Genomic DNA, 14,999 nt, shown 5'->3' on the forward strand with positions numbered 1-14,999 from the left:
AGCAACCCATGCAGAGGAGTTGGTGATGTCTGGACCATACAAATCTGGTCTGATCTGTCCACACAGTGTGAACAGGATGCCCACAAGATCTGATTTGAGATACAGATCTGATGCGACTCCAGTGTGAACGAGGCCTTAGTCTTGGCTTTGAACCTGGGGGGTTTTATTTCAGCTCTCATATTAAAATCCACATTCATTGTGTTTCACCTATACATGTCTGTCCCTAGCGTCACATCAAAAACACATCGATTCAAAACAAACCGGTCGTTTGAAGATCCCACACCCCCACTCAGAGACGCTACCCTGGTGGCAGCCTCCACTCACACTGCCGCTCAGACTTGTTTCGCTGGAAGTCGCTTTTGGCGATGTTCAGATTCCCACTGCTGTTTTGATGGATCATACTTCATGGAGTATCTCGGTTTAGTGCAGACGACGTGGCTAATCTCAGACTAGCCCCAACCTGCCAAGTGTCTGACCTGACTGACTCAAGTTTTAAACATAACGCTAGCTAACATCAGCCGGCTTCACAATGTTAGTTAGCAAGGGAGAAACGTGAAACACGGTTTGGGAAACATTTCGGTGGCTAGTTAGTTCAGGTACCGAGTCTTCGCTGAGTATAGTAATAAACTAGCAGGGTTAAGCTGCCACCGATGTTCAGTTACATTGACAAAGTCCACCGAGATTGGGAATCGCCTTGCGCTAGCGAGCAGCAGTAGGTTAGCTAGCCGCGGCTGGCTAGCTGACTTGTTAGCCTAGCTGTTAGCAGCGGACCTGGACCCGACGCCTGGCTGGTTGATTACATTCACGTTATGCCTTATCTCGCCGTTTGATGGGGATTTTAAGGATTATGATGCCGCCCAAGTTCCAGCTCCTGGCTGTTTTGGCGTTTGGAGTGGCGATGCTCTTTATAGAGAACCAAATCCAGAAACTGGAGGAGTCCAGAGCCAAACTAGGTAAGGCGAAAAGAGCAAGGAGCAACAAATATCGTTAGGGTTTGAAGAAGTTGCCTCATTTAGCTTTATATTACTTTTTAAGAAACAGTTAATGTTTATATTCATTGATGGTTTACACCACCAGCATCACTGGCTATTCTGCAGTTACTACAGGTAATTGTACTTGTTAATGTTTTAACCGTGTTTTAAAAACAGGCCAAAACTACTAGCATAGTGTTAATGATGAATGTTCTGCATTTGTTGACATTATGAACAACCGCAAAATTGTGACTGAATGATTTCTGTGCTCGGCTTGTCGAATTATTTGCCATCATCGTCTTACTGTTGAAACCACTGTGAAGAGGACATCCTAATGAATTGTCAGCAAGTTTGATTTTGAGTCTGAGCTTTGAAATTGATCGGTGGCAAGCCCAAAGCTTTGCAGCCGAGGGTTTATTCTGACTGACTTGGTAAGGGGCGACCAGTTGATCTTACTCTTTCTTCTCCATTTGGCAGACAAGATGTTTGTGGTAGGTTGTCGAGGAAAAGATGTGACTGGTGTGACCACAAATCAGATTAGAAATAACACATTTACAACATCTCCCGTCCAACAGCAGGGTGCTTACAGATCTTCAAACTCTAATAATTGTCAGTTATATATATAAAAAAAAGCTAAAACCTTTAAGCTGTTAAGTGCACTTGGTGATGCACGACGTTGTTCAGTTAGCTTGCAATGTAGCAAAATCTTCCACCATATTGAAGGTTTGTTCAATAACTGAGAGGAATCAGTCAAGTTGTGCCAGAGAGACAAATTATAATATCACTGACAGCAGGTCTCAGCATCACCATTCATCCACTTTGCAGAATTTGCTGAATTCTCTGCACACCAATCTGAAGTTATTCCAAAATATCACATTAGTTGTGATGCTTGCTGTAAAAATGTCCCCATTTACTTGATCATTTGTCTGTCTTTGGTTACATGTCTGCGCTAATTTCTCATGGTCAGTTTTTTTTTTTTTTTCCTAAATGAATGGCTTCGTGGCTTGCTGATTTTGTCAGAAGATCTGCACCTTTGCGACTGATCCGTGGCCTCTAAATCTTCATATTTCTGCAGCTACCTTTGAGTCATCTTCACTGCTATTTATGGGTTCACCCTGTCACAGTTACATCTTTAATCTTAATGTGCCCCCACTGGCATGGAGTGCAAATAAACAACCAGTTTGAGGCTGTAGTGAGTTTACATAAATTTGTATGTGGCACGGTTTTCAAATGTGTATCTCTGTCAGGCATGTTTGACTTTGTTTAGTACTGCTGTGTTAATCGTTGTGGCACTGTTATATATCATCAGCCTGTGTTGCTGAAATATGGCATCATAATTTGTTGTAATTTTCCCCCTTGGTATAGACATAACCCCCTAGCCTGCCTTAAACAAGGAATTCGGACATACCCTTTGAGTTGCTTTATGAAGCTTTTAGCAACATCTTCTGCAATGATCATCATGCATGACTCAATCATAATCCTAAATCTAACATTCAAGTTTTGTTTTACAGATTCATTTCACTCCCATCAGAATAAAACATAAGCTTTTGCTCAATGTCCTGGCTAACTTTGCAGTCCTGCTCTGTGAAAGACTCCCTTCAGTGTCTCCAATGTTGTCAGTCTACTTGGTTACCATCAGGAGTGAGCTTGTTTTGTTTTATGATGTTTGATTTGGCTGTCTCAGCACCTAAAGTTTTAAGGCACTAAAGGCTCACAGTTTAGTATTAGCTAATGTCATGATGACATCAGCTGACCCTTATACATCCATCTGATTATAGATGCTGTGTTTCAAAATGTCTCTTGTTGGAGCACCAGCTCAAAGAGAGCAGTTTTTATTACAATCACAAACATGCTTTTGGTGCTTGGCAATAATAAATGTTAATTGTTTAAAAACTACATCAGTAGTGAGTGAGGACCACCAGCTCCTTACATCAGCGCACTTGGCGGGCTGCCTAATTATGAAAAGTTCATGTGAAACTCTGACCTGACTTCACCTGTCTAGCTGTGTGACTGTTTCCTTGCGTAAATACACTACTTGGACTTGCAGGCGAGCAGACAGGACACATTAGTGAACTGCTTTGGGTGCACTTGTGCTTCACCTCTGACCCTAACAAGGTTCAGGGTAGTAGTTTAACTGAATACAAAGTGATTTAGTTACCAAGGGAAATTGAAGATCATATGCTGATATGCACTGCTTATAAAATATGAAAAACACAACTTAAATCCAAAGTGTGCAAGCTGATTCTGTTGTTTTCAGTCTTTTCATTGTTTTTGTTTTTTAATATTTTATACTCGGCTCATATTAGCACTCTTGGGATATGTTATCAGAAACAAGTAACCCTACATAGGCATTGAGCAAAGTAGTACACCACATTGAGCAAAGCAGCATACCACATACACAACATGCCCAACATACACGTCCTATATGTGATGTCCCATTTTGGGGCAAGAATGGACAGAGAGCACCGTCATAAAACAGAGTTTCACCGCACAAGTTGGCAGCTCAGCTGCTCAGATTAACTATAATTTCATTGTGTTGTGTTTTCATTTTATTTTTTTAAATGTGGCTTGGCTTCCTGGATGGTGTCCCTATTTTAAGCACTGTGATTTTCCTCAGCTATTGTGAAAACACCACCCAGCTGGTAAAGATTGTTGTATAAAATAAACTGCCAGGACAGAAGAAATATTTGAGAGGGCTGAGTTGGCCTTGAGATGAGCTCTGGCAGACTAGGTTAGGGTACAAAGGCTTGCCTGGAAAAGTAAGTGAATTTGAAAATACAATTTCCAGGCCCTAGATAAGTGATGTTAAATAATAATTTTTATACGTCTTGAAAAAAAATCATGGAAATATGATTAAATCACCATGAAATCAATTCAATACTGACTGACCAACGATTGTTATGGTGCTTTAGGATTTGAAGAAAGCTGGGAATAGGCTATTTTACCTCTGCAAGTAAATGCTTTCCACATTTTTGGTCAAACAAACTGCAAATTGTGTTTTTGTGTTCATTTAAAAAATGAAAAAAATAACTTAACTAGCTGTCTGTTACTAATTTGTTCTAGAGAGAATCATATACTGCGTTTGAGACTCATAGTGTTGGGACACACCTTTTCAGTGGCAGCTCCAACAGTAGTTTACTTTGTTCATGGAAATTATTACGCTAAAATTTACATAGAAGTCATGGAGAAATGATTGGAAACCGTTGATGTAAAAAGTGCATGAATCCAAATTTTGTGGATGAAAGCACAAAAAGGGGGAGTGATGTTGGGTGGTGTTAAATATTTAAATCAAAGCAGTCAAACTTGACATAAATACATGTTTATGAATGGATCACACTTGGTTGAGGTCCGCAAGAATAGATAATAGATAATTTCACAAACTGCAACATCTCAGGCATCTGTATTTGTTTGGCCTTGGGGTTGGACCTCTCTCTGAACTGCTTGGCGCTGTGTCGAACTTTGCATTTTCTGATTACGGCTCATTTCCTCTTTATGTTTGTTGAAAATCACAGTCACATTGAGCAATCACACAGAGTTGCATCACAGTTTAACCATCTAAAGTCTTACACACCAGGCATGGCCCCTGCTCAATCAGTGACTGGGCCTTTGGGAGAGAGAGCTTTTACGTGTGCCCAGGACATGAAGTTGGAAGCAGAACACTGTTTTTAGGTTTGCAGTATGATCAGGTAGCTACACGAAACAGCACACATTCAAGTCATTGCATTTCCGTCTCTCATATAGAATCCATCTGCTACATGTAGGCTAAGTATAGTTGCATGCAGATGTAAAATGAGACCTTAAATGCTTCTAGCTGTGACCGTGAGGGTTTGTGAGACAGGTGACTGAATGAATCATTCTATTCAGTTTTAAACCTTATTGTTTTGACATTATATAATGACATTTGACATTAAATATCATTTGAAAAATCAGTGTGTTATGGCTCCTGTAAATTGGGAATTTAAGAAGGATTTGGGTTAAATGAACTATATGACCTCCTGTCCTTATCATTTAGGTTATGCTCTATTCCACAGTCTAAAATTTTTTCAAAAGATTTGGTAAACATGGCGGAGAGTATGCATAGACGTTCTCACAAACCTAGCATGTAAAGATGTGTCAGTGGCTTTTTACCAGCAGGTGTCAGGTTGTGACAGAGGCATCACCACCTGAACCCCCATGTCATATGAAATTCGGAAAGTACACAGGATTGATTACTTATAAAGTCATTGTCAGTTGTTGCAACTGGTTAATTTTATAAATTAATAGTTTTATACTGTGACACAAGGGTGGACTGATCAACTCTTTTTGTCATTACAGTCGTAACAGAAATAAGGCCAGTAAAATACATTTGTATACATCATATTTGTCTATTTTCCTTTTATACCAACCTCCAGCAAGACAAAGAGAGAGAGAGATGTATCCAGATGAAATTTATTCACAATACATTTACATTTGAATGCAAGCCTAGCTTTTAACAGCCCCTCCTGTCTGTTAGCTATCTCAAATAGGATATAGGTCTAACATTTTGGGAGGCTGAAGAGATTCTCCATATATCTTAAAGAAACCTTTCCATTTATAATTGGCTGCTTTGTTCAAGTCAAGTTAACTTCACTGTCCATAGTAGGAAATTAATTTGATCAAGGTGTTTAAATCATACATCTATGCAGCAATACAAAACAAACCATTAACAAATAACAGAAGTTCTTTGTCTGCTCCTATGGCTATTACTACCACCTTTCTTTCGCCCATCCACATATGCATAACAAGCACAACTGAAAACATTTAATACATACAGAATAAACTCAAGGCAAGTATAAAATACAGTGGCTGTGGAAACCATCAAAGTGAAATTAAGAAATATTGCGCAAACATAAAGCCTATAGAAAGTGGTGTTTTTACATCGTCTGATATGGATTGAAGCCAAAGGTCAACCATCAGTCAGAGCTGGCTTTTAAAATGGTCTGTTTTACGTTCACTTGGCTCACTGGAAGTTGTATTCACTCACAGATTAAGCTTTACACTATAGGTTGTATTGCACTTCCTCTTGCTGGACCTTTGTCATACAGCAGTATAGAAAGTATTATCGCAGCCAGAGTTTACTTAGAGTTGCGGAATTATTGATTGACCCATGAGCAGACTTTGTACCATTTATTTGTGTTGGGTACTATTTTTTTTTTTTTTCAAGATTTTCATGATGTTAAATGTCAAGGATAAAAAAAATCACTTGAAATCTTGTCTTCCTCTGCAGAGCACACCATTGCCAGACATGAGGTGGCCAAAGTAGAGCAGCATCGCAGTGAAGATGTCGGGCGAGAGCTGTCACCACTGCCTGAAGGAGACGATATGGTCATCATCTACAACAGGGTGCCTAAGACAGCTAGCACCTCCTTCACTAACATCGCCTATGACCTGTGTGGGAAGAACCACTTCCATGTCCTGCACATTAATACAACCAAGAACAACCCTGTCATGTCTTTACAGGACCAGGTAAGATCTGGACCCATCATGACATCAGATGCTGTGGCACAAACCATGGATATGAAGTATGTATATGTAACACAGAAAAAAAATGGCTACAGAATTTAAACTATTCCTGTGTTTGTAAGATTTGCCACCATATCCAAGCTGCTATATACAATGCTGTTGAATTTGACTCTACCTCTCACATGTCAAAACAACCGCAAGCTTCATGCACACTGATTTCCAAAAATAAAGAAGCAAAGATAGAGGAACAATGCAGTGCAGCACTTTTCAAGGATTGCTTCTCCCCCTTGACTTCTCTTTATCAAACCTTCTTAAAGGCATCAGGTTTTCTTTCTTATCTATTTGCTGTAGCAACTTCCATATGTTAACAATATGAAAAGCTATATATTATATGACATGTAGAAATGTTTGGCAGGAATTGGAAGTTGGCTAGGTGTAATATAAGCCCATTCTTGTGCATGGGTAAATTGGTGGGAGAAAGTCTTTTGACATGGTACAACACCTTTGGTAGAGATTTTGCAAACCATGGCAGTAGGATTTCACTTGAGCTTGGATTTAGAAGTTCATTGCCTCCTCCTCCAAGTGTAGATCTTGTGCATCTTTTTAGATCCCCAGATAATGTTGCTGAACCATAACTGTGTGCATTTGTATTCCTGTCAGTGCATCGTGGGACACATAGTGTAAATGCCCCATAGATATACCAGCGTTATTTTTGGCTGCCAGTACAAAGGTAGTATCCTGTTTACCATCTCACAGGCTGCCCCCGCAATCTTGGAAAAAGTCTCTTACCTTTGCAGATGATAGAACAGTTAGAGACAAGAATGTCAAAACTGAACTCATTTTACTGCAGGAAAATTCAAAATTGTAACCCACATCAACCTAAGCCACAATTGGCAAATGTATATGATTCCTTCATATTTTCCTCTCTGGAGATGCAGAGTGTGTGTCAAAGATAAAGAATAATACATCTCTGATAGCCTATAAACAGACTTTATATTCTGTGCCAGACATTGTAGGACAGTTCAGTTCAGTCCAACTTCATAACCCCTCAACAGGAAATTTGACTTGCAGCCAGAGTGCAAAATAAAGACCGCAGCCAGTGTCATTTTAAAATTAACACCACATAACAACAGCACAGTGACAAACAGCAAACAGTGCACAATCTTGCTAATAGAACTACTAAACAGTGCCAATACGCCAAAAATGATTTCACTGCCCAAATTATGAGTTTCAATTATAAAACCTGTTCAACATCCCAGTAGCACTGATGGCAGAAACTCAAACTCCCTGCGTAGGGGATGCTCAGGAGTGTCAGGGATGTGTAGGCCTTCCTTAAGACCTGTTCATGGTAAATGTCAGAACTGTTGCCCTGGCATAGACCAGTTTTAGAAGGCTATTCAGTCTGTTTTTCAGTCACAGTGCTGTGAAATTGGTTGTGTTTGCTGTTAACTCATGAAATTTCTAGATTGTTGGTCACATGTATATTGAGGCTACATAAACTGTTGCAGCTTTTCCCCTCTAGTGTCTGCTAAGCAATTATTAAAACAGATGATCACATTCTTAAGTGAAGTGTTGTGATTTTGTTCCTAAACCCTCAAGATACATTGCCTAGAAAGTATGTGACCCATTGGACTTTTAGGGGATATTCTTAAAGTCCCTCCAGCCTCTTGCCTCTCATTTACAAGCCAGTGGGATTTCCATGCAGTGGAGTCCGACTTACGGTGTTTGATGTAGTAGTCATGGAGTTGAATACATGCTGTAGGTGTCCAGAAACACCCAAGGACTTACCAGTGTTGTAACAAGCACAGAAGCACACTTAAATCATGAGAATTAATAGCAGTCAATTCTTAAAGTCATCTCATGTAAATCTTTTAAAGAAAGAAATACAAGTCTAGTGTTTTCAGTAGAAATCTTCCATGTTCTATGTTCTCTTCTGTTTTTTTTTTCTTTTCTTTTTTTGTCATTGACTTGAGATAGTTTCCTGCTGTCTAATTAGTTTCCATTATCTCTGGCTACAGGTGCGCTTTGTCAGGAATGTCACCTCCTGGAGAGAGATGAAGCCTGGCTTCTACCATGGCCATGTAGCTTATCTGGACTTTTCAAAGTAAGGCCCTTCATTTTCTTGTAATGCCATTAATATCCAGATTAGTAGCAAACAGTCAGCCAGGCAGATAAAGGAGGTCTTGTATTGATTGCTAATGTGTGCTTTAGTGTTGATTAATAGCATTGTTGTCCTTATCTCCACTAACATTATCATTTCAGTGATCAGAGGTAATTATCCTAATGGTGTACCTGTTCTTCCATGAGAGATATCCTGTTAAGTTGCAGTCTCATTCTTCCTGGAGTCTGCCACCCTGTTACTGATGGAAAAACCGATTCTCTTACAATAAACACTCAGTGGATAAAATTGCTCAGAGATGGTTGAGACCTGGTGTGAGGTCATGGGGTCTGGCTACCCCCTCCACAGTGTAACACAATGCCATCTTTGTTAAATGGAACTAAAATCATTGAGTTCATGCTGACTTTTGGAATGGGGCCATGATGCCAGACTGTGAATCTTTACACACCTGTTGTCCATGATCACAAATTCATGTGCAATCTCCTTTTCTTTCTTTAGATATGGGGTGAAGGGCAAACCAATGTACATAAATGTGGTGCGAGACCCTATAGAGCGCCTGGTCTCCTACTATTACTTTTTGCGTTTTGGCGATGACTACAGGCCTGGCCTTCGACGAAGGAAACAGGGAGACAAAAAGGTCTTTATTCTGAGCGTGTAATTATTTTTAATGCATGCCTATTCAAATTCATTTACAGTTACCTCTTTGACCTTTTGAGATATTTTGCAGACATTTTGAATTATCTGCTTAATTGCCGGTTTAGTAAATGTCCCAGAACACTGCATGTGTTGCTAAGTGCTTGTTTCTCTTTTAGACTTTTGATGAGTGTGTGTCATCGGGGGGCTCTGACTGCGCTCCTGAGAAACTCTGGCTTCAGATCCCCTTCTTCTGTGGCCATCATTCAGAGTGCTGGTGAGTTTTCTGCACCTGCTACATCTCTACAAAAAGCAGTTGTGTTGAATGAATATAGGCACTAAACACTAAGGTCTCTATATTAGAAGGACGTGGCTAACAGAGCCAAATCATTTCAATATTGCTTGCATTTAAGGGAGGCGTACACCTGACTTTTTGATTCAACCTGGTATGTCCGATCACACCAGTTCCCATTAACTGTCAGTTGTGAACAGTCTCAGATTGGATCTTGCCTACATTGAGATTTGATCTTAAAATCCACATTCTGAGGTGGTCTAGCTTGTGCTCCTGTCCTGTCTCAGTTGTGTGTGGACATCAGTCCTGCCACTATCTGGATATTGCAGGCAATATCATTTTTTTCCACGCCCCAATTGATGTTACTACCAGTTTGCTTCTGCATGTGCCACAATCAAGGCAGTCTCACACAGACAAACCCTGACAAAATAAGAGTCTGGGTTCTTTTGTGTGCATATCATTTGGAATAAGGGTGCAGCAACAGGTGTTTAAAAAAAAAAAAAAAAAATTTGCTCCTATCAGTTGTTGTCATCACCTAAACCATGCCTGATTGGTCCACCTGTTTGGTGGCTATGCACAAACTTTTTAGTTTTTAGTCTCCAGATGTTTTCACAAGTCAGATGAAGACCTCAGAGACAATAATTTCCCATGAGTGTGCTGCGTTCTGTTGATTTCTGCATAAACCGTACGTTTGGGCTCTCTATCCGGCTACAAGTTCTCATAAAAATGTTTAAAACCAAGGACAAAAGGACATCTTAAACAGCAAACAGCACCCTGTTTTCCTTTCTTTTCTTTTTTAATTAAAATAACGTCTTGGGAAAACACATCTAATTTCATCTCACCTCACCTCATCTCATCAAACAGTCTTGAAAAGACAGGGTAGCTCAGCCCATAGTTTATATTAGGGACATCACAGTAGAGTCTACAGATAATTTTCCCATTTATGGTCAGCGATGTACTGTAATGGCATTGTCAAATTCTGTGTTACTAAGTCCAGTTTTGTCTTAAGGAATGTGGGCAGTAGATGGGCTCTGGAGCAGGCCAAGTATAACCTGGTGAATGAGTACCTGCTGGTTGGAGTAACTGAGGAGCTGGAGGACTTTATCATGATCCTGGAGGCAGCTGTTCCACGTTTCTTCAAGGGCGCCACAGAGCTCTACCGGACAGGTACCAGCACAACCCAGTTCCTCTCACAGCCCTCACCATGCTAGTGTTTGTTTTATATTCAACGGCAGCATTTAGTTATTCAGTTACTGCCTCTGATTCTGATGTCTCTTAAAGCCTGGCTAAAAACTTGTCCTTTAAGCAAAGATAGGCGACTTTTTTGAATGGGTGGACTTTCTGAAAGAATTTTAATTTTAACAGCTCAAACAACATCCATATGAGATTCAGTTACTTGTCCAAGTTGGTCCCACTGTCATGCCTTTGCATGTGGCTCTGGTGCTGATGCAATGCAGGAGTAGAAAGTGGCAAGCCTTCTGTCAGTCTGTAGTAAGCACTAAATCTAAGGTAGGCTTGATGGTGTGTGTGTGTGGGTGTGTGTGTGGGTGGACGGATGGGGGCAGAGCAGCACAAGACATAACTGAATCCAACACTTTTAGTCTAGTATTTAAACCCTTATTACCCTTTTTATTCTATTTATTTATTGTTTCTGTGTTTCTTCCACTGGTTTTGGTGGCTATTGTATACTGTAATATAAAATATAATAATATAAAAAATAATTTGGCTGTTTTATTCTTTTATCTTATTTGTTCTGTTTTTTAAATTATTATAATTATTAATCTCTTTTGTAATGTGTTTTGTGAAGCACTTCAAATTCTCCTTGCAGGTGGTGTCCTTAGTTAGCTCTGCTGGGGCGCCCCAGTAGCTCACATGTGCCCCTTTTCCACCAGAAAAAACCTGGTGCTAGTTCGGAGCTGGTGCTAGAGCCGGTGCTTAACTGGTGCCAATGAAGAACCGGTTTGCTTTTCCACCGGTCAAGAGCAAAGTGGAGCCAATTCAGAGCCACGTCATGACGTCATCGGAAAAACGTGATGACTTGGGTGCGCGAGACGCTCGCTCAAAATCACAATAACCATCATGAATGAATGAATGAATGAATGAATGATACTTTATTAATCCTTTGCACGAAATTACATTGTCACGGCAGCTTCATCACTTCAACACACATAAAATTGCACACTCATACAATACAGTGGTTGCAGCTGTCCTGAAGCTGGTGAAACTGATCAGTGAGTCGGGGATGATGTTCGTGAGCTGCGTCTCAGTCAAGCATATAACGCTGCTTTCCCGATACAGTTTCTGGCTCCGGGTGGAGCAGGATCTGGATTTATTAGCGATGCAAATACTGCTTGTGTCTTTACAAGCCTACAGTTCAATACAGAGGCGAAAAACACAATTATTGCCGGCTACCTGTCGGATTCGTGATCGGAACGAATGACAGCTATGTTTAGTTATAAAACGGGTGCTTCTCATCCTTAAATGTAATTTGCTGAGCCGCGTTCCATGCCGTTGTAAAATCAGTATAACCCACGGCTTCTCGGGGATTATTGTTTATGTTTATAGCGTTCGCAGTTCCTGTTTTGTTTCGTAACCCCGCCCACTAATGACGCGGTGGGCCGCGTCATTGGTTCTTTCTCTGGCTCCTGTTTAGCCCCTTCTCGGAGTTGGTGCTTGCCTAGCACCAGTTTGGAACCAGTTTGGCACCAGTTTGGCACCAGTTTGGCCCCTGCTTGGGCGGTGGAAAACCAAAAAACTGGTGCTAAGTCAGGCACCGGCTCCGAACCAGCCCTGGTGGAAAAGGGGTAATGGTAGAGTGTGTACGATGTATCTGAACCCGGGTTTGAACTCAGCCCGGGCTCTTTGCTGCATGACATCCCCTCTCCCTCTTCTGCCTTTCAAGTGTCTCGACTGTCATTATCAAATAAAGCAGAAATGCCAACAAAGTCATTTTTAAAGTTACAAAGTCATTATAAAAGTTAAAGCATTATTTAACTGAGCTTGTTTTGTCTTCATGCCAGTTTAATTAATACAACCCAAGAAGCTCTTGTGGTTGCTCCCCTGTCAGTCAGCAGTAGCCCTGAGTTGTCTACACTGACTGTCTTGTGTTTTTTCTACTAGGTAAGAAGTCCCACCTGCGGAAGACCACTGAGAAGAAGCCCCCCACCAAAGAGACCATAGCCAAGCTGCAGCAGTCAGACATATGGAAAATAGAAAACGAGTTTTATGAGTTTGCACTGGAACAGTTTCAATTTGTCCGTGCCCATGCTGTAAGGGAAAAAGATGGAGAACTTTACATACTGGCCCAGAGCTTCTTCTATGAAAAAATCTACCCCAAAGTCAACTAAAGCCATAGACGGAGACGGCGTGGCCCAAGCTGCACAGGGGGCTTTTAAGGACAAGCAAAGTCAAAGACACTGGGAAGAAGAGAGAAACATGAGCGGGGATGTTCACATAGTGACAGTAATTCTGGTGACAGTGGAGTTCATTGCCTCTGTACTAAAACTTCCACTGGGACTAGAAGACAGAGCAATGTTGTTATGGTGCAGAAAAACCCCATGTCTGACCGCACAATGGTCTTTGCCGAAAAATTGCACTGTTGCCTTTTTGGATTCAACACTTAATAGTTTATTATAGTGACACAATGACAATGATAATGGATTTTGCTGTTTGACTCTGACATTACCAGTTGGAATTTCTGCTGAAAACGTGTCTGAAATCTTGATATTTTATTGCTGGTGCAGCTGCTGAGAAAACCCAGGAGAATTAACTGTCAGTATGGCTGGTGTGAGAAGGAATTCCCTCTCAGACCAGGATAAAACGGTAGCTGAGCGCATCTCAAAACCAAAACACAAGCAGCCTTTTGGTTTATCCAGTTTTACTTGTAATGAGTTTGGTTTTCCAGGTGGGCTCTCAACAGGCATTAAGAAAACCTCACCCTGTTAAAAAACATTTAAACGTGTTTTGCTCAAGTCTGTTCCCTGACAAGTTTGAAGGGGAAATATGAAATGCTGGTTGAGAAAATTAAATGACATATTACTGTTTTCTGCACTATCTGTACATTGTAAGTGCATTGATTATTGTTTACAAATAACAGAAGCGATGATCCAATGTTTTAAAAAAGGAGCATTAAGGCTGCATCTGTACATACTGTATTTACAGGCAGTAAACATATAATGTTTTTGGACCAAATGGTTGTAAAGAAGATAGACCTGACCATTGCATCCTTTGGTGCGTGACTTGAAAAGTAATTTGTGATCATTTTATATCCCACACAGTCCTGAGTTTGTAGATATATATAACACATCGTATCAGTATTTATCACAAATGTAGAGATGTGCATCCCTATTTGTGCATCTGACAGCCACTGCATTTTTCTGTTTTTAGCCTGTGAGAGAAGCTGTTACAGCAGGATTGTGTCATAAAAGTGCTGGTTAAAAATGAGCTGAATGTTTGAATACAGGGTTTACCAGAAATGACACATTTACAGAGTACTGACTTGTACTTGGTCACAGGGTCATTTCCACCTGAGAGACAGACTTGATAGTGCCTTTATCACAACATATAGGACACATTTAAGAAATTTTTGATATGTTTCAAGTGATTCCCATCACCCTGTTAATGTTTCCTCTTTTTATTTGTGTATTATTTTGATCTGGTGTTTGTTTCCTGATGATGTTTACTACATACTAATCACTTGCACAATCTTAACATAAATGCTAACTGCATCTAATTTGTGTGTTCATGTCTTAATTGACTGACAAGCAGGAAGAGACATGGGACAATTACATTTTACATTAACTTATCACCATAAGGCTTTTAGATGTTATATTTGTATCGTTTTGGTCTGTTGCTTTTGTTTTTCCATGAGATCTTTGTTTGTCAGAGGAGACGTTCAGTCACCTTACTGCAAAACTGAACTTTGGTAGAGTGTTGTGTTTTGTAGCTACCTGGGCATGATATGAGTCCATATGGTAGCAAAATATCCTCATTAGTTGCTCTGTGCTCCCCTGAACTACTAATCCAGGATACCGTCTCTTCTCTCCATAGTGTGGCGAAGCAGATCCAAACACACTTTTAGCACATACATGAAAGTGAACAAAAAGGATAATGCCAGCATAAAAATTTAAAAAATACTTTTTTTTTCATGCATTTACAATTATTTGTGAAGTTGTTTCTGCCTCACACAAGGCTACCATTTGGAAGTTTCCTGCAGACACGATCGGCAGGATCTACTTTCTAATTCAACTAAGAAAACAACAAGAAAAGAGATGTTTAATGTCCACAAAAAAATGGTTTCCGGGTCTTTACTGCCATCATTTGCATTATTTGTGTCTGTGTGCTAAAAGTTTTACTTTGGAGCCCATTTGGCTGCACTATGGGGGTGAAAGGAGAGAGAGAAATAAAATATAGCTTAGTAGTTCAAAGAAGCATGGAGCAACTAATGACAACATTTCACCATGTTGTAGACTCATGGGACGTCCATGTAAACCTATCACTCACT

The 14,999-nt window shown here is 40.3% G+C and overlaps 1 protein-coding gene across 1 annotated transcript; it reads left to right on the forward strand.

The window, feature by feature from the left end:
- Positions 1 to 266: 266 nt before the first annotated feature.
- On the forward strand, positions 267 to 14,228 carry hs2st1b (heparan sulfate 2-O-sulfotransferase 1b). Its single transcript, XM_030050255.1, has 7 exons — positions 267 to 953; positions 6,217 to 6,455; positions 8,471 to 8,556; positions 9,070 to 9,208; positions 9,384 to 9,481; positions 10,506 to 10,663; positions 12,617 to 14,228. Exons 1-7 carry the CDS (start codon positions 830 to 832, stop codon positions 12,841 to 12,843), a joined length of 1,071 nt encoding a protein of 356 aa, XP_029906115.1. The 5' UTR covers positions 267 to 829; the 3' UTR covers positions 12,844 to 14,228.
- Positions 14,229 to 14,999: the final 771 nt, after the last annotated feature.

Source organism: Myripristis murdjan, chromosome 4, assembly GCF_902150065.1.
Source record: "Myripristis murdjan chromosome 4, fMyrMur1.1, whole genome shotgun sequence".
NCBI classification, from domain to species: domain Eukaryota; kingdom Metazoa; phylum Chordata; class Actinopteri; order Holocentriformes; family Holocentridae; genus Myripristis; species Myripristis murdjan.

Coding starts and splice junctions, on each gene's coding strand:
- hs2st1b (XM_030050255.1), top strand. CDS start 830: ATGGGGATTTTAAGGATTATGATGCCGCCCAAGTTCCAGCTCCTGGCT. Junction 9,482..10,505: donor GGCCATCATTCAGAGTGCTG/GTGAGTTTTCTG, acceptor TTTTGTCTTAAG/GAATGTGGGCAGTAGATGGG. Junction 10,664..12,616: donor CACAGAGCTCTACCGGACAG/GTACCAGCACAA, acceptor TTTTTCTACTAG/GTAAGAAGTCCCACCTGCGG.